Genomic DNA, 20,540 nt, shown 5'->3' on the forward strand with positions numbered 1-20,540 from the left:
CTCAAAATCCTCAACCTTCTTAGTAGCAATCTGCATTGAAATCCATTTATTTTTCACACAGGATAAAAAAGCATGTGACCTGTTTTAGGAAGTATGATGGTGACATGGGGGACATTATGACAAAAAGATTTCTTAATCAATCCTACTATCAAGGCATTTTGAGCAGTTTTATGCACCCAACTTTGTGGGGAATAGCCTGGGAATGGCTCCCACTATAGTGCACAGAGCTTTTTAGTCTAACAACAGTGGTAAAAAAAAAAAAAAAAAAAAACCCCACAAAAACACACTCACACATATTTTTTTAAAAAAAAAGCCTTTTAACTGCAAAGGAATATACGATTCCGTTTCAAACAAGAGCACAGTTGTCAGACTCATTTTAGTTCACATTCAGGACAGTTTGATCAAAATCTTTAATTTGAAAAAGAATAATAATAAAATTATTTTTTATTTTTTAAAATAATTACTATTTCAGGCAACCAAATCTAATCTCCAGGTGGCTCCATGTAGGGTCCCGACCCCAAGGTTGAAAAACCCTCATCTAAAGTATAGGCCTAAACTATGGAGGTAGATTTGTGTCTTTATTATTCAATCAAAAAAAAAAAAAAAAAAATCACTTTTTGACTTAATCTGATTTTTTGATTGACAAGTTTTTTTTTTTTTGTTTTTTTTTATTGAAGCGATTTTTCAATCAAAATTAAAATTATATTAAGGCTGTTTTGCTTAACGTATGTTATATATTCAAAATGCAGTACAAAAACCTTAAAAATAATTTTTGGGGTCATTTTTTTAATCTAATTTTTCAGTATAATATTTAGATTTGTGTCTTTATTGTTCAATAAAAAAAATGTAACTTTTCAATCAAAAGTTTATTTTATTCAAAAACTTTCAATCAAAGAAAATAAGTGTTCAAATGCATATATCTATCTATCTATCTATCTATCTATAGAACAGTTTTTTTCTTTGAATGAAAATATTTATTTTTGATTGAAGTAAACGTTTTTGATTGAAATGTTTTATTATTATTGTTATTATTATTATTATTATTATTATTATTATTATTGAAGTGATTTGATTTGATTTTAATAAAGACACAAATCTACCTCCATACTATTTTTTTTTAAAGACAAAATAGTTTAAGTTATTCGTACCGTATTTTAAAAATTTCTGCATCCATCACTTTAAGCAAAAACAATCTTAATATAATTTTAATTCGATTTAAAGTCAAAGTGAAACTATGTGAAGATATTATTTTGAAAGGGGCCAGTTGAGGTTGGTTTCCTGTTCTGCACACCCCGCTTCCTCCTGCAGGTCTTTGCTCCATCGGCCCAGTCCAGCTCTGAGTCCAGTTCCCAGTCCCACTTTATGCCCCGATGATACGCTGAGGAGGGGTTTTTAACCAGAGACCTTTGGCTATGCAGTGTTGCTGCACAGAGCCAGAGCTGTTGTGAGACCTGCCGGGCCGGACGGAGAAAAATCAGCAGATATCAGGAAGCTGAGAGAGCAGACGGACAGGAGGCCACGGTTCCCCCTCACACACATACATACATCACCACGGCCTTGATGGTGATGTATGCAAGGAAACCAGCAAGAGTCAGCGATGGGTAAATCAAAAACCGACGCTTTTAAACCAAAACCGACGAGATTAGCATCATTCAACGGCGCCTACATTTGACGTTAGCTTGTAGCAATTAGCTATAACGGCTAGTTGTTTAGCTTCAGTTAAGTTCCGGTGTTATGGATATACTGGTTTTCTTGTCATCTGGTGAAGGAATTCGGTTTGTTCCACTAATAATATTTTTTATTTAGCTGTGATTGTGATTTAAAAAAAAGGTTAAATTACACCAAGTTGTTTACGAGTTAGCTTTTCATAATTTTATTTCGACACAAATATTTTATTTTATTGGCATACTTGTTGTTACCAGGGCTACTTAAGATTAACTTTGCTTTTCTAACATGTCATACACACTCTGCTATAAAAAAAAAATGCAATATAAATTAATTGATCAATTAAAGTTGATAAAGTTTACCTTGATTTGTTAAAGCATTCATCAACAGCTTCGGTAAAAAATTAGAATACATTCTGAATCTACTGGCGCTGTCACCACTTAACACGGTAACCAGTAGATTCATACCATCAGTTACAGATAAATATTAAATTAGCTGCCGAACGCAGTGCTACCAAAATGGGAACGCTATGGGCATTATTACACAGGAGAAAAAGGAAAAAAAAAAACAGTTTTATGGGTTAGTGTTGGTTTTTAAACGTCAGTTGCTGTTAGCAAAATAGCTAATCAAGCTAACGGTTTTTGGAGGAGCCTTTTAAACGTTAAAGCAACGTCTACGCACCGTGCAGCTAAGATTAAAAAATGACCACAGCCTCAATCGTTGAAATACTAACGTTTGTGTTTTTTTTTTTTTTTGTTTGTTTTTGTAGGTGCAACGAAAGAAGGGATTCCCAATCCTATCAGGTACCACACTGACACCACCTGTCAAAACTCAATAGGATGAAGTTGTAATAAAGCACTAACTACTCTCAGCTATTAGTCAATCTCATTTAAAACGTCTAGGAAAACAATCTAGATGCTTTTCTACCACACTTGTAGCTTTGTGTTATTCAGTGTTATGGCCATTATTGTGCTGTAGTGGCACTAGTGCAGTTCATCATCAGGAATCATTAGGATCAGGTGACACGTGGTCATTTTTTAACCATTAGGAGTTAATTTATAGGCTTCACCATTAGGTGTAAAGACACATTACTTTTGTCATCATCCTTCGTGTTGTTTTTGGATGATTTGCACTACTATATTATACCATCATCCTTTATGGTCGTCATTGAGTCACTCCAGGTATTGTCACAACCACAACATCACAATAGAAAAGAAGTGTTCAGCAGCAGTGAGTAGATATTCCTAAGTAGCAAGCGTACGGGAAAACATGTAAACTGTCAAATACAATAAAAAAGCTATTATTTAGAGATGACAGCTTTGGTCATTTAGTTGACTAATTGGTCGATGCTGTCGTGGTCGACCAAGTTTTTCATTAGTCGACCAGCAATGGTGTCCGTTTTAATACCGTTTAAAAAAAAAACACTTATATAGGTGATAAGGATTAAATCTCAAATATAATTTATTTAATGCCTAAACATGATTCTGTGTCCAGCAACGGCTGTGTGAGTGAGTGCTGGCTGCAAAAAAAAAAGAAAAAAAGTGTTTCACTGTCACTGACTTTGATCGGAGCAGAGAGGGAACGAATTAAGACAGGCTTGAACCACAAGCATCCACTGTTAATCCTTTTTTTGTACAAGAACATGGATTATCCTTATATTTGATATGTGGATTATGTAAATAGATCCACTGCCGTCTCTGGCGCCGCAGCGTGCACTGCGCACCTGTTTGACGTGCGTTTGTTTCCCCGTGCGCTGATCTGATGTTGACATTAACAGTTGTTTATTAATAAAAGCAGGCTTACCATTAAAAGAAACTTAATATGTCATTTGTATGAGGGAAAAATAGGTTTTAATTGTCGGTTGCAGGTCAGACATGGATATAAATACTTAATGTCTGTGGGACTTGTAGGTTTCACTTTTGCTTTGTCGGGTTCTGGTCAAAGCTTGAATAAGGTTTATATCAGAAATGGTCTGTGTTTAAAAGCAAACCAGCACCACAAAAGGCAAAAACTAAATATTTGTCTCTCTCTTTCTTTCTCCTCGTCGTCCTCTGCACCTGCTCATTCATTCTCCATTTTTTTTTTGGTCGACTAATTGCTACTTGTGACATAGTCTTGGTCGACCAACCATTTCCTTGGTTGACTGCAGCCCTACTATTATTGTATTATTACTTTTGTAGTGTGGCCTATTTATTTAACAGCTTAGAAGCTGTAATCGTTCCGCCTTGTTTTCTAGTTGATGCTGCTGTATCATGTCCGTGAAAGCAGCATATGTACAGTATTTGTATGTAACCTTTGATTCTACAGGTGCAACCCATTTTCAAGAGAGACCTATTTTTAAGTAAAGTAAGAATTGCCCTTGATTATTATATCAATACTTTCTTCAGCAGTCATTTCCCTTCACAAACCACAAAGGAAATTACAATTACTAACATCGGGACAAATGTTGCAAATTAGCACAAGCTAAAAATGATATTGTCTATACTATTATTATTATTATACTATTGTCTATAGCATGTATAGTTTATGTATTGGTATCTATTCCTTTTAAAAAATATAAATAAATAAATGCTATGCGGCTAATAGCAGCATTTAAGCCATGGATGTCACCATGTGTTGCAGACACTGCAGGAGGGTGAGTGTGAAAGATAGACTGGCATTACTGGTGAAACTGTCTTTATTATTTATTCTAAATAAAAAAAAAAAAACAAACAAAACAATCTCAGTGAGAAGTAGACGACAGCAGCCACTACCACTATCACTTGTCGGAGCATTCACACATTTTGTTTATACATTGACAATAAATATTAGGCATGCAACAATTCTCAATAACATATTGAACCGTTCCGTACAGCATCCACGGTTCAGTACTGACTTGTAAACTGCGGTTTTTAAGGTTTTACATATAGGCTCTAATCTCTCGGTGCGTAGAGATGTGGGTTTCCGTCATCTTTTAAATACGCTGGATCCGTGTTTCAAAATGAATGGCCAGTTGAACTTTACTGAAGTACAGGTTTATTTATTGTTTATTTATTTTATTTTTGAATGAATATCTCCCTAGTTTGTATATAGGCTGTCACGGTTGTGCACATGTCCTTTGGAAGTGTTATTTTTTTTTAATGTATTTTATTCTGTTTTGTTTTGTTTTTATATCACACAATACACCCAACACAGGAATGTGTATGAATTTTTTTTTGCTTCAAAGTAAAACAAAAATGGTTTAAAATGAAAAAAAGTAGCTCTGTGGAAATTATAAATAGATATCCATAAAGTAAGATCTTGTGTTTTAAATAAACATTTCTGTTTATTGAATTTAATTACTCTTGTATGGATAATTTCCTGACTGCCACTAGAAGCTTTGCTGTTGTCTTTTTAAATTTTTTATTTTTTAAATCATTTTAGGTTTATCCTACTTTCGTTGTGTTTTTTTTTTTTTCCAGACCCATAAGTCTCAGCCAAAGAGCCAGTCCAGCAGCGTGCATCGTTACGACAAGGTGCGCGATGGCTCCTCAGACCCCACGCCTCCGTACAAGATGCTGCGGCGCTCTGAGGAGAGTCCCGTCAGCAGACACGGAGACGGCACGGGACACGGCAAGGCTAAGACCTCCCACCCTGTCAGAGGGAAAAACGGTAAGCCTTGGTGTGAGAGTTTTACACTGGGGGAGTTTTCAACATTTGTAGGTTAACCAGTTACTAACTGAATAAAATAGTGGGCACAGAATGTTTTTCTAATGTTCAAAGAGATTTTAAAATATATTTATAGATTAACAAAAGTGTGGAATTATGAACGGATCACCAGTCCATCATCATCCCACAATCAACCTGTTGAATGGGAGTAGCGCAAGCTTGTCGCAGCCTTGGCTTCTCCCTCTGCTGTTCCCCGCAGAGTGATGCGCTTTATTTCTGTGGCTTTACAAATGGATTCATCTTTGCAGGGACCAGCAGCTCTCCCCAGGAGAACTCCCATAACAACAGCTCCCTGCATGGAGCTGAATCACACACAACTCAGAGCAAGCCTGCAGACAGGGTAAGGTGCTGTTCACTTATCTGTTGGTTTACAGAAAGCGCTTTGTTGTGAAAGGCTCAGGAACGCGTCTGCAGTGTGTTGTTCACTGTGGGATGTTGTTGTCAGTGCCTTTTATTTCTTTAGGTGTACACAACAGTTAAATACGAAACAACTTAAAGTAATTCCATTAAACACAATTTATTGTTTTTTTTTTACCCTCAGCAAAGATAGGCTGCATGCCAATAGTTTATAGCAGGGGTTCTCAGCCTTGGGTCAACAGATGCCTTCAAGAAACTAAGAATGTTTTGAACAATTTCAGCCAGTTTTTTTTAATTTTACCCTTTTTCTGTAACTACACTAAACTTGCCATATTTGAATCTATTTTCATCACTTTTTCTTGACATATTTTTGCTTCTTAATGCATTCTTGCTTCATTACTCCCATTTCTTCCACTTTCTGCACATTTTCGTTACTTATAAACCCTTTCCACCACGTTTCCACCACAATTCGCATATTTTGACCCGTTATTGTCACTGTTAACGTCTTTTCACCATACTTCATGCTTATTTTTGCTAATTTAACCACATTCACAATTTGTCATGCCCAATATTTGCCAGTTTAAATTCATAGTTCCAATATTGACACTTTCATCCCTTTTCACCAGGTTTTCTGTCTGTTTTTACCGACTCTAATTTGTCACTTTTAACCAATTTCTGTGGTTTTTAAAATCCCATTTCACCACCTTTTCCACCATTTTTGATCACTTTTTACCCATTTTATTTCTGATTAAAACAAAGATTTACATCTTCAAGATGACTATATACTGTGGCCCAAATAATAATAAACTTCCTGGATAATAGTCGATATTATTCAGATAAATAAATAAATGTGGTTATTATAGATTCATTGAACAGTAGATCATCATTTTGCTGACTTTATGGATGGACCCCAAAAAGCTCTTCCCTTTATTCCCCCTTATAGATGACCCTGTCTCCACATGACTGTTCTTCAATGTTCATGTCTGTGTTCAACCACCTTTAGGTACATTGGGGGTCCTCGGTCTCTGGCACCTTTGTTTTGGGGGTTGTGGGCTGAATAAGTTGAGAACCACTGGTTTATTATAGTACCTTGTTGAGGTAGAAACAGGGTCTGATTGCACTGTCTACTCATACCTGGGTTTCTTGCGTGATTAAGATGAAACTGATACAGATAATAGCCTCAGCCAGTCGTGATTTTTAATGATTAGACTGAGAAGTGGACACAAGTATTGTGTTTGAGAATGATGCTGCTCTAATTTTCACTCTTCAGAGTCCGACAGGCTCCCTCCCTGTTATTATTTGAAGAACTCATATTTACTCTATTAAAGATGTTTGCTCATGGGGTCAGGTCAGCTGTGATAACTCACACACTGCTGAGAGGAATTTCAGCTCTGGAAAAATAGAGGAAACTTAGTCACGACTCTTTTTCCTGTGGTAACTAATAATGATGTACACTGAACAAAAATATAAACGCAACACTTTTGTTTTTGCTCCCATTCTTTATGAGCTGAACTCAAAGATCTAAAAAAAGATCTATTTCTCACAAGTATTGTTCACAAATGTGTCTAAATCTGTGTTAATGAGCACTTCTCCTTTGCAGAGATAATCCATCCCACCTCACAGGTGTGGCATATCAAGATGCTGATTAGACAGCATTATTATTGCACAAGTGTCCCTCAGAATGCCAAGTTGCTGGATATTGGCAGGAACTGGAACACGCTGTCTTATACGCCGATCCAGAGCATCCCATACATGCTCAGTGGGTGACATGTCTGGTGAGCATGCTGGCCATTCAAAAACTGGGATGTTTTCAGCTTCCAGGAATGGTGTAAATTGGGGCCGTGCATTATTATGCTGCAAATTTGCTGATGAATGGCACAACAATGGGCCTCAGGATCTTGTCATGGTATCTCTGTGCATTGAAAATGCCATCAATAAAATGTGTTCGTTGTCCATAACATACGCCTGCCCGTACCATAACCCCACCGCCACCATGGACCACTCCATCCACAACGTTAACAACGCTCACCCACGCGGCGCCACACACCTTGCCCTGAACAGTGAAAACTGGGATTTATCCGTGAAGAGAACATCTCTCCAACGTGCCAGACGCCATCGAATGTGAGCATTTGCACACCCTAGGTGGTTACGAGGACAAACTGCAGCAAGGTCGAGACCCCGATGAGGATGACAAGCATGCAGATGAGTTTCTCCGAGACAGTTTCTGACAGTTTGTGCAAAAATTCTTTGATTATGCAAACTGATTCTTGCAGCAGCTGTCCTGGTGGCTGGTCTCAGACGATCATGGAAGTGAACATGCTGGATGTGGAGGTCCTGGCCTGGTGTGGTTAGACGTGGTCTGTGGTTGTGAGGCCGATTGGATGCAATGCCAAATGGCTTATGGTAGAGAAATGAACATTCAATTCACGAGCAATAACTCTGGTAGACATTCCTGCAGTCAGCTGCCAATTGCACGCTCCCTTAGAACTTGCAACATCTCTGTAGCATTGTGCTGTATGATTAAACTGAATATTTTTAGAGTGGCCTTTTATTGTGGCCACCCTGAGGCACACCTGTGCAATAATAATGCTGTCTATTCAGCATCTTGATATGCCACACCTGTGAAGTGGGATGGATTATCTTGCAAAGGAGAAGTGCTCACTAACACCGATTTAGACACATTTGGGAACAATGTTTGAGAGAAATAGATATTGTGTATATAGAAAATGTTTTAGATATTTGAGTTCAGCTCATGAAAAATGAGAGCAAAAACAAAAGTGTTGGGTTATATTTTTGTTCAGTGTAGTTGGTGAAATTGAATCTGGATCTATTTAAGGCTGCAGTAAACGATTGTTTTAGTCATTGATTTTTTAATCGATTAATCATGTAAGAGAAATCACACGTTTTGCAGTCTTTATGCTTCTTGTGCTTTCTTCACCAAAAAAAACATGGAAGAATCGAACCAAATAAACTCACTTGACTTTTTAAATATGTTCCTTACACCTCACATACTGTAAAACTGATTAGGGAGCATCATAAATGCTACAAATGTTTACATTCTATACATTTAGATTATGCCTAATCCTCAACAAATTCACAATGTATACAAAATATTCACAAAGGCTGTGTTCAAAATGTCACTATTCTACTGTACCCTACAAACTCAATGAGTATATACCGTCTACTATATTGAGAATGAGGAGTTGTCTTCACGGCCTAGAGCCCCTCCCCCCGATCCTCCCAGCCGCCATGTTGGCATAAGTCCCGCGGCAAAACAGATTGTTTACATGTGTTTTTAGTAGTAGTAGTAGCAGCGGAGAAACTTGCTATTCCGCACTGTTTGACCATGCCTGGAAGTCACTGCTGCGTTAAGAACTGCTCCAATACCTCCCACGATAGCCATGGAAGACGGAGGAACAACGGGATACAGTTTTTTAGGTTACCGAAATGGACACAGCATCTAGGAGAGCAAGTGTCTGACCGGACAAGGAGACGTCAGATTGCTTGGTAGGCTGCAATTAGAAGAAAGGACCTTGCTTTCGATCGCACACCCCCGTGGATGAGAGTGTGTTCTCTGCATTTTCACTCTGGAACGTTCTCTTAAAATGTCTTTATGTAGTTGTCTCTTAAAGCTAGGAAGTGTAGGTTACCTTATGTGATTGTGGATGCTGTAGTGCCTTTGTCTCTGACACACTAAAACACATGTGAAGAAACTTACTTTTGCCAGTACATCACTGTTTTCACCAGCTGGAGGCTTGTAGATGACCAAGTCCTGGACCCAGCCGCAGCAGAAAGTCTCGTAACTTTCCAGAGACTTGTAGCTTTTGAACTCCTGCATTGTGTAGTAATGTACACCAAAAACTAGGTAATTTACGATGTCCATGTATGTGTACGGAGGTAAAAGGTCCAGGTCTCTGTGCCATTCCGCTGCAGATAGGTCGTACGGGTCGATGTTGCGAATGTCCATTAGCTTCTCCAAATACATCTTTTTTGCGCTTGGTATCAGTTTGTCCCTGAAAGGTCCCTTTTCTTTCGCCTTCTCTTTTTGCATTGCTTTTCTTCTTTTTCCTTGTCGTATTCCTCTACGTAAATGCGCAAAAAGTAAAGCTCTGGCGAATGCGTGAAATTCTGGGGGCGTCTACCACCATCATGGCTGACGGGCTCAGACCCCCGCAAAACAACCCAACTCACCACGTGACTCCTCACTCTCAATACTGTAAGTATGATTAGGATGGTGACCGTTCCCACTGAAGTATACTTCCAAGTTTCCCAAGATGCATTTCAAACCTACAACGACAAAAACCTGAAGCACATGAGGCTAAATATCTCTGATAATTTGCCACCTTTGAAAGTTCTGAAAACATTTTAAGTGAGAAAGTGACCAAGTAGAATATCAACATGTGGTCATTTGATCTGTAAAATGCATATACACATTTAATTCTGACATTTTGGAGATTCGAGAGATTCAATATTGCCCGCCATTATGCTACTGACGAAGCTTCTGGTTAACTTCAAAACAAGAGCCTTATTTAAAAAAGTGTTAAAAAACTAATGGAAGATGAGAAGAGATGCTTTTGTTTTGAAAAGGGGATGTGATCGCTGGTAATTCATCGTGGGGCAGCTGAGTATGAGTAGTGTGCCCACTGTGTCAGGACATTCTTCACGATGCACTGTGCATGCATTAAAAAATGTCCCCATATAGTATATATCTTTCTCGCATACTCACTAATACACTCAGTTTGACGTCAAACTTAGTATGCCTAGTACGTTAGTATGCCATTTTGAACATGGCCTTATTTTGTCTTTTGTGTCCCATTACAAGGAGCCAGCAGACGACTGGACTGAACACATCAGCTCCTCTGGGAAGAAATATTACTACAACTGTAGAACAGAGGTGTCCCAGTGGGAGAAGCCCAAGGACCTGTTGGAGAGGTTAGCATTAAACCATGTGCACTGGCAGACCTTCAGTTGGCATCATCATGCTGGAGGAGATTGTGCTTATTGTTTGCTACATGAAATCTGCTTCCTTTTCCATCAGGGAGCAGCGACAGAAAGAGTCTGTTAAGTTGGCAGCGAACAGTTTCCCCAGAGACATGGACTACAGACAAGAGGCCTTGCAGGACAAAGCCTCAGCGAGTGAGTCAAACACGGCCACAATCAGTTTTTAATACACAGGTTTCTATAACCACCCACTGGTAAAACATCAGGTGGAAGATTTGTTGTTATTGAAGTGTCTCATGAACATTTGTGTTCTAACATCTCCACAGAGCCTTCATCAGTCGACCAGTCCTCAGCTTCCAACTGTGGCCATTCCTCCTCCACCTCGTCTTCTTCTCAGAGCCTGAACCCTGCCGCTGCTGCTTCTGCTGCTGCTGCTTCAGGTTCGGCGCCCCCCTCATCGTCTGCATCCTCTGCTCAAGGTCAGGCGGTTCACGCCCCTTCTGCTCAGACCCAGTCCTCCTCAGCTCTGCTTCAGGACCCGGCGCTCCTCCATCAGCTGCTCCCCGCTCTGCAGGCCACTCTGCAGATGAACAACGGCAGCATGGACATGGCAAAGCTCAATGAGGGTGAGGGTGGCAGATGGATTTATGATTTTAAAGTAATAAGTAGTATAAGTTGCTAATTTCAAGTGTTCTAGCTGTTCAATGAGAGTCTGACACACATTTGTTTATCCTCCAATCATCTTTTGCTGTTTGCAGTAAGAAAATGTGTGATGTCACCGGTGGTCAGCAGGGTCGGGGTCAATTATAATTCCAATTGCGTAATTGATTATTAATTATGATTTTGGTGTAATTGTAATTTAAAAAATGTATTGTTGTCATATAATTGCATTGTAATTGAGATTAGATAATTGACTTTGTAATTGTAATTGCCATAAAAATTCTATAAAAATTGTCAATTATAATTTAATGCAAAAATGGGGAACCATCTTACATTCCTACACATATGTAGTTAACAGTTATTAAAATGTTTTATATCAAGCTTTCCTACATTTTACAATAAAAAAAAATAAAAAAAATCTAGGGCTATTTTAACACGAAAAAGGCTCGGATGCCAACACCAAAAATATTCAGACCTATATTTTCATTGATTAGAAAGCTTAACAAGGTAACCGATAGATAGGAAAGAGATAATAAGATCATAGATTATCATAAGAGATGCTAACACAAGAGGAAGGATAACTTTTATTAGATTATTTATTTCATGCTCAGTAATTGTGATTAATTAGGGCCCAAGCAACAACAGTACTTAGGACCCTATTGTAATGCACCTCATTTTTATCATTATTATTCTCACAAAAAAGTGATTGCATTTTTGAGAGCCTTTCAGGACTGGTGAAAAGTGTGATATTTTGGGGGAACTTCACATGTGAACGGTAAAATGACTCAGTAGGGGGGCTAGTACAATTAGTTTCACGTACAGCTACGAAATTCTGTAGAAATCCTTGAAAGATTTTTTTGTGTGAACGTGGTATTGGTCTCCAAGATAGAAAGACAGAGTTATCTGCCAAAGCTAATGCTGCACATGAGCTGAAAAGTCTGTTTTTTCCTGACTTTTCAATAATGCTGAACCATTAACCTTAATCGCATCAATATTGAGGTTTTCACTACTGTGATAACCTAACCTCATATGATGAGGTATTTTTTTTTCCGTCTCCTTCATTTGAATGTTAAACATGTTCACCAATTAGAATCGTTAAGAACTGCCTTCCTGAGCTGCTGGCCAATCAGAGATGGTTACAGGACACAAGCTTGTATGTGCTGCAGCGAGTCTCAGTTACCCCTCAGTTGAGTGCGCTAACAACAACTACACTTAGGGCCCTATAAAATAAACGTTAACGGAATCGTGGACGGAATCACGGAATCGACCAATGAAAACAAAATCTACCCCCCATCATGGCCGCTTCAAACATCGTCTAAACTGCCAAAAAATTGCGCAAATCATAACTGACTCTTAAATCAGAGCCTATCAGTGCCTGTTTAACTTTAACGTGTCTGTAAAGCTCCGTCTGTTTTTCGTGTCCCGCTGCTGTGTGCCTGAGAACATGATCAGCTTTAATCAGCTTCATCTGCTCAGTGTTTAAACTACATCTCATCAGAGCTACAGAGGATCTGCGGATAAAGTTGTTGTAGACAAGACAATCGATACCAGGGATTGTAGAGTCTGAAACCTAGTAGGTTAATGATAACTATAGCTTCTGATACTGTAAAATGTTCTGGCCCCTAGTGGTGAAATAACTGATGCATCCTTGCGTTCATTTGTTTAATTATTATCATCTGAAATGATGTCATCAGGATAATTTAAATTAGGTTACTTTAAATTAAGTTGATCAAAACTTAATCAATAAATCCTGATCAGATTCAGGAAACCATTGATTCCTGAGGGGTAATTGGGTGACATTTATGCTGCTCTCATACATTTTTATATGATATACAAATAATTAAAAAGGAGCAGTTAGAATAATCCATGTCACTACAACTTATATCTACCTTTTAATTGTATCTTACTTATTATTTTAAATATTTTTTTTTATTTTTGTCATATATTTTTGTTTAATTGTTTTTTTTTTAAAGTATTTATTTTGTTTCCCCACATTAGTTAAAAACTAATATTTTCTGGAAAAATTAATTATTTCTAAAAAAAAAACGGAAATTTAAAAAATTAATGTGGAAAACACAGAAATTAAAAGAAAAATAAAGGGAATTTGGAAAAAAAAAAAAAAAAGGCACATCAATGATGTCCAGAAGCGTAGGCGGTGAACGAACGGAATCGCCTACTACTCTTCAACAACAATGAAGGTAAATACAGAAAATACATAACAATCATAAGTTAAAAGCTTGTAGAAGCAAGGAAGGTCTGACGCTTTGATACCGTTTATCCCATCGGTTTTTACAAAAGTGGTCGGATCCCGAGTCCAAATCCCGCCCACTGGAGACCCAGGTAGTCTGTTTTTGTGCACCAGGTGTCACCTGTGTGGAAGCGATGGGACTGCTCTTGCTTTGATACTACTGATGAGCTGCTCCCATCGGCTTTTAGAAGTGCTCGGATCTGCCGAAAGTGGCATCAGTGGAAAACCCTGGTCACCTCCTCGAGTCCAAATATGTGTAATATTAATAATATGAACACTAAAGATCTCTGGATTAACATTACAAACGCTGTTAGGTCAGAAATATTAACAGACTGACAGAGCTTGTTTACGTTTTTATATCTCTCGACCTATGGCCCCCCCTAGTCGCACATGCGCAGTTCCATAGTGTGAAAAGGCTTATTGACCCCAACCCTGGTGGTCGGTGAGGACTAACCTGTTGTGTGTCCATGATTGCTCACCTGTGTGCGTTTTGTGTGAGCAGCACCTCTTCTCTTCTTCCTCCCTCCAGTCTTGGCAGCCGCCGTCACCCAAGCGTCCCTGCGGTCTGTGCTTCATAAGCTCCTCACTGCTGGACCTGCTTTCAACCTCACTGCTCTGCTCTCAGCAGCTCAGCACTCCAACACAGGTACAGCCTTTTCCACCATCTGCTATCCCACGCTACTTTGATTATTGTGTGAAGGAGGCTGAGCGTCCTCTCCTGACTTTTCCAAAGCATGACTGTGCACACAGGGTGTTTGGATTTCACTTGAGATAGATAGAAAAATGTGGATTAGTGGATGTAGTTGTACTCAAAAAAACATTTTGGTGAAGTTTGTTTGACATCGACATTAGACACTTACAGTCTGACAGTTCTCGGTGCTTTTAGTGCAGGGTAGTTATCACCCCGGGGCAAAAATGTGCATCGTGTGATGCTGATGTCTGCATTCTCACCTCACTGAGTTAGTGTCTGCACGTACTGTAAGAAAAAACCTGTGGGAGTAATATTCACTGGGAAAGAATTCACAGGGTATCTTTATCTTTAATGTTGTCTGCATCAAATTTTTCCCGTTACTTCACAGTAAAATTACATCCAAGTTTTTACAATAGAAGCATTTTCTCGTATTTAAAGAGCTATATGCACATAATTTCCTCTTTCTTTCTCCTTTCTCTCCCTCAGCTCAGCACTCCAGTCAGTCCCCGGTTTCTTTGTCCTCCGACGCTTCATCGCCACGGCCTTACGTCTCACCACGAAACGGCACGCCACAGAGCAGCCAGAAGTCCCTTCTTGGCATCCACCCAAGCAACATGGCATCTTCACAAAACAGGGTAGGCATCACAAGTTGGCAGGAATTGAATTAGCAATGGCAAATGTGTCCTCTTTCCTTCACTGAGCTGCATTTGTGCGTTTAATTTGTTTGGCCATTACCAAACTTCCAGTCATGTTTTCATTTTCTTCCCCAATTCCATTGACATCTGTTCCTCCTCCTTCAGGGTGGTTTGTCTTCAGGGAAGCCAGGATCTGCCTCCATGCCACAGAATACAGAGAAGCGTGCAGAGGACCCCAGAACTCAGCAACAGAGGAGGTATCGCTCAATCACACGCTTAAAAAATTAGTTTTTTTATGTTAAAAAATATTTCAAAAGCAGATCCCTGATAATGAAATATCATCGATCAGATGCTTCAACGAGTATTTAAATCTGTTACTTTTACAAAGCATCTTGTGTGTTTGCTCCAGCAGCCAGGAGGTCCTGTGCACGGGATCCAACATGTCAGCTTCCACATTGCCGCATGTTGCTTCCAGCAGCAGCAACAGTCACACCCAGTCCGACACACCTGGCTCCTTCACTCCGAGCTTAGCAGCTCATTTTGATGAAAACCTCATCCGACATATCCAAGGATGGCCTTCAGAGAACACAGAGAAGCAGGTACTCCTCGTGAAAGTGTGCGGCTCCTTTATAAAATTATATGTTGACGTTATCAGGCTCTTTCTGCAACTTATGCTTAGTTGTTGTTTTTTTGCTGTTGCCTCATCACTATAAAAACCTCTGGTAGGTTTGAGCCAGTTTTAGCTAAACTTTATTGATTTAGTAAAACTTTCCATCAGCTGTTCTTGACTGTGTGTAGAAGAGTCATGAACATTGACCATTTTTCAGTAGGGATGTAACGATTCACTCAACTCCCGATACGATTCGATTCACGATACTGGGTTCACGATACGATTCTCTCACGATTTTTTCATTTACAAAATGGGACTGTAGACAAATTTTTTTTTTGGGAAAAAAACTAGAAAATACTGTATTATTTTCCTTTTATTTTTCATTGTCAAAAGAATTCCTTGATAAACTATTCAAAACAATGCAATTTAACTAAAAATAAATCTTGAATTAAATAAATAAAGGAATAATACAAATGAAAATGAAGCCTATTAATTTAAATTCTGGTTCTATAATAAACAATGCAAAACTGCATAATAGTTCTTTTTCTTTTAAAAGTGCAACTGAAAATGTATTTTGTGCCTTAACAATTGGACTTTAAAAAAAAAAACCCCGTCATTGCACTGATTTGTTTGGACCAGCAGAGGGCGCTGGTAACCCAGTGGTCGGTTGGCATGCAGATATCTTGCAGTGAAGAAGAGATGCTATGCGAGCAGACAGAGCTAATAGAAAAACGTGACTTTTACAGATATTCAAGTAATATTACAGATATTCTTTCGGTGCTAAAGGGGTAATGAATCATTTATTAACATATTTAAGAGTAGAAGGCAGCCAGAAAGAAAGTATTAGCAGACTCCGCCAGCCGCCAACACTTCCGGATAGCGCCCACTGCTGGTTAAAAAAGGTACTGCGATTCAATTGTCAGAAAATCCATATCAACCGTGATACCTATGAATCGATTTTTAACTGCCTTACGATTAATCGTTACATCCCTATTTTTCAGTATTTACGGCTCTGGGAATAGTCGTTTAAAGTTAATTTAAACCAATCACATGGAGACTTTTGAATAGGCCTGGTCGGTATCCAAATTTGATACCGTCTAACCTCCTCCTTGAAAAGTCTTAATACTTTTTAAGGCCTTTTATTTGTAAAAAGGATATTTAAATGGTCTTAAATTCAGATCAGATAGGTCTTAAATGTGCTTTAGTCACTTCACCACCACATTTTCTGCTGAGCGCAGATGGAACATTCTTCTCATTCCCATTCCTTCTCGCCATAGGTCTGTGGCTCTTATACACAGCACATCCAAGCAAACCCACACCATTTACTAGTCAGGCTCATGTTAGTACTACTAATTATGGTAATCAGAGCTCAATCACCGCAGAAAGTACGCTCCGCTCTTTGGATGACACACTCACACAGCAAGTGAAACAGACTCATGTCAGATAACTGACTGGTCAATACAGAACATGTCTACCTTCAGTGTCTTTACAAACCTTCATAGTATGGTTCAGGTTATTGTCCATTTGAAAAAGAAATGGCAACATTTAATTTGATTATTTTAAACAAAAGCAAGCATGAAATTCCCGTATGACACTGAATATATCCTCACATGCATGTTTTGGGACAATATCGCGCATTTTCACACAATTTTTCATTGAGAACAGTCAGAAAGATGGAAATGTCAATTTTCAGATATGTGGCGATCGCCTCTTGAAATGGAAATAGCTTTTTGAAATGGGCTAAACTGCCACAAGCTTCGTTTCCATTATCCTTGGAAATGCACAAAATTTAAATTGTGCCATAAAAACGGGTAATGGAAACACCTCAAATATTGCTAAAAAACAAAGTACACTTTCATGAGGAGGTTTGTCAGTCATTTTGATATTAAAATGTATCGCAATAGTGCTATAAAAAAACACTTTTTCTGCAGTTATGTCACATGATATGTTGTACCTGATCACATGACCACTTCTCTACTAGAAAACATGGTGCGGTACTTAAAGACAGAAGAGACCGAGACATTTCTTAGCATTATACTTTAAAATTGTTACTGCCACATTAGACAGCAAGCAACAAACAAATGTGGAGTGTTATAAGGAGGTTTGGAGCGTCCATCTTCCTGCAGCAAAGTCTCAGGATGAGATTTCACTGTAGTTTTGAGGCTCCTGTCCAAAACAATGGAAACACGTTCAAAGTGCAAATACACTTTGTTAAAACTTTAGAAATATTCAAAAATATTCCAAAAATAACAACAGTAGTTAATTGAAATTACTGGATTAATAATTTTTGGCATGATTTCATGTAGTTTATTAACCATTAATGAAACCTCTGATCACTGAAATCCGATGAAAGGAAACAAAACAGAAATGTGTATACACTGAAACAGACTTTAGGAGGTTTTGCAACAGTAAATTAGAGTCTCTGATGGTGTTGATTAGCAAAGGTAAGAATCTTTATTTATGAGCTTTACTGTGATGGTGAATGTTAAACTTTAATGTTTATTACACTGGACAAATGTCACGTCATTGTAGGCGTCTCGATTGCACGAGGACATCCACAACATGGGAAGCCTGTACATGTCAGAAATCTGCACCGAGATGAAGAACCTGCGCTCTCTGGTGCGAGTGAGTGAGATTCAGGCCACGCTGAGGGAACAGAGGTGAGGAGAACCACAGAACCAACAGATGGCAAATATGTTAAATAATCATCATTATCTCTCCTCAACGGCAGAATCCTGTTCCTGAGGCAGCAGAGCAAAGAGCTGGACAAGCTGAAGAACCAGAACTCCTACATGGTGTGAGAACCGGACCAGTAAAGAACGAGGAAGGGAGGGAGGACAAAGTGGACCAGGCAGAGACAGAGACAAACTGCTTCAACCAGTTTCTCTCTCACTGTGGGAGCAGATAACAAAAATGAGTGGCGTCATAGTGAACATGTTTTTTTTTTTTTTTTTTAATTTTGTTTTTTTCTGCTGCTTTTATTTCAAAAAATTTCCCCTCAGAGTCCAACTGGGCCATCAACAACTCACTGAAAGGTCACGCTGACACTTCTCCTCCACTACGAGGACACAGAGGAGCGCTGCTGCCGTCTGACCCAGAACCTCCATCTGTGTCCAACTTTGGCTTCAACTTGTTTTAGTTTTTTTGTTTTTTTCACGTGTAGTGGTCGGGAAAAGATTCTGAACGGACTCAAAACGATTTGGTTCTTACTGTGACAGCTCAAGGACACACGTTTACTTCTTAAACTAATGAAATGTGGGGGGTTTTTTCCCTCCTGCATCGAAGATAATGGATGAAATGGTGATGTTACTGGTTTTTCATACTTGCTAATACTTGTCAGTGGTTTTGCCATCATTCGTGTGCTCAGGCTTAGTTGGGTTATTTTTTTTTTTTTTACATGTAATAAGATTAACAAAGACCACCGGGCCCTGAGGGGGTTTTTCTCCAAAATGTTTCATCCCATTCTATGGGAGTGGATTTTTTGATCATGGAGAATTTGCAGCTTCCTGTAAACCCCTCCCCCCACATAAAAAAAAAAGCCATTGATGGAAAAAGCCTGCATTATTGGACCTAGATTGGCTGCTAGTACATCTTTTTCTTCTTCTGCTGTTATTTTATATTAGTATTGATGTTTTGTTTTTTATCCCAATTCCACTTGGGTAAATATTTCATTCCTTTTTGGTGCAGTTTAGAAAGAGATTGTGTAAAAGAATAGAAGTGACTGACACTGTCACAGTCACGTGAAGCTAAATTATTGTTGCACATTTTTGTCCTTTATAGTCGTAACGATAAATGACCAATGGAAACGTTTATTTTTGTTTTTTTTCCTCCTTTTTTCTTCTTTAAAAGGCAACTCACGTTTTTTGGTTCTGCTGTTGTTGCTGCAGGACTTTTTTTTATCTTATCAACTGACTTTTTTTTCTATTATTTTTTTTAAATAGCCATTTAGGATGAAAGGAGCTGTTGTAATTTTTATTTTATTTTATATGAAAAGCAGGCAATCCTGCAGTCACACCCACTTCCCATCACTTCTTCTAAACTTCATTTCTGTTTCTCTTCTCATTCTGTTAATCATAATTTCCACCTGATCTGATGTGCACACTTTTTTGGGGAACGGGGTGGGTTGGGGTTGGTTCGGGGGCCTTTGTATGCCATAAAGTATGTGAATAAAATATTATATCACACCTCCTTTTAAACCTTTACTGTTTGATTAGTACTTTGTGTTTCTTTCCAAGAGTTTTGCGCTATTGTCATTTCAGTAACGATGTCCCTGGAAATCATGATTTTTACATCAAATGCTTCATTTTTCTTTCGTCAGGTTAAAATTATTGCAGGTGACTAGTGAACTAGTGTGCAAATATACCATTTCCTCCTTGGGCTGAATAACAAACTCATTAGCAATAGTCCTTTGGCATATTTTACAAAGCACTTGGATGCACTACTCATTTTACGCAGGTTGCTACTAGGGCTGGGTGATGCATTGAGATTCAAGATACTGTAAATCAAGCTTTCTATTTTGATAATATAGAAAATTTTTACTATTTTTGTACCAAAATACCTGTTTTAGGAGTTCTCTACTACTTAGAAGAGCATAAAAAGCACTGTTGGGTGGATTGCTGAGTGTGTTTTACTACTAAACAAGCCACACCACAGAACTCACTCACATGCTGTCCTTAAAGATGAAGAAAGCCTAAAGTGCATATTGTGAAGCTGTTTGTTAATACAGTAAATGTCCCTTTTTGGCATTTTGTATCAGCGATTTTAACCCTGAATTGTTTTTCTGGCAAGACTTAATTTGAATTAAAATTATCGAGATTTATATCGTTTTGGTCCGTATTGCCCTGCCCTACTTGACTTATTTCAGACATGGGCACAAAATACTTCTACAGTCATGACTGAATCATTAGACCCTTTGCGTGAAATCCAAAAATTTATTACACTTTTATATTTTTTTTTTGTATTTTTTGTACTAATAAACCCTGATTTAAGTTGGTCACCACCTGGACTGCAGTTCCCTCCTTGGCCCCATGATGGAGACAGTGAGCA

The 20,540-nt window shown here is 38.5% G+C and overlaps 1 protein-coding gene across 2 annotated transcripts; it reads left to right on the plus strand.

The window, feature by feature from the left end:
- Positions 1-1,261: 1,261 nt before the first annotated feature.
- LOC114479482 (WW domain-containing adapter protein with coiled-coil-like) lies at positions 1,262-19,672 on the plus strand. 2 transcript variants are annotated; one of them, XM_028473178.1, is made up of 13 exons: positions 1,262-1,601; positions 2,435-2,468; positions 5,106-5,295; positions 5,601-5,692; positions 10,532-10,641; positions 10,748-10,845; positions 10,977-11,276; positions 14,088-14,204; positions 14,736-14,884; positions 15,050-15,141; positions 15,294-15,483; positions 18,027-18,154; positions 18,226-19,672. In XM_028473178.1, the coding sequence occupies exons 1-13, from the start codon at positions 1,561-1,563 to the stop codon at positions 18,293-18,295; spliced, it is 1,611 nt and encodes a 536-aa protein (XP_028328979.1). In that variant the 5' UTR covers positions 1,262-1,560; the 3' UTR covers positions 18,296-19,672. The 2 variants fall into 2 exon arrangements, with proteins under 2 accessions (XP_028328979.1, XP_028328980.1); XM_028473179.1 differs by having other exon boundaries at positions 15,297-15,483.
- Positions 19,673-20,540: the final 868 nt, after the last annotated feature.

This window comes from Gouania willdenowi, chromosome 17 (assembly GCF_900634775.1).
Source record: "Gouania willdenowi chromosome 17, fGouWil2.1, whole genome shotgun sequence".
NCBI classification, from domain to species: domain Eukaryota; kingdom Metazoa; phylum Chordata; class Actinopteri; order Blenniiformes; family Gobiesocidae; genus Gouania; species Gouania willdenowi.

Bases quoted from the DNA above. Each gene is read 5' to 3' on its own strand.
- LOC114479482 (XM_028473178.1), top strand. From the start codon at position 1,561: ATGGTGATGTATGCAAGGAAACCAGCAAGAGTCAGCGATGG. The intron at 10,642-10,747 runs GTTAGCATTAAA...CTTTTCCATCAG, and splicing joins CCCAAGGACCTGTTGGAGAG to GGAGCAGCGACAGAAAGAGT. The intron at 14,205-14,735 runs GTACAGCCTTTT...TCTCTCCCTCAG, and splicing joins AGCTCAGCACTCCAACACAG to CTCAGCACTCCAGTCAGTCC.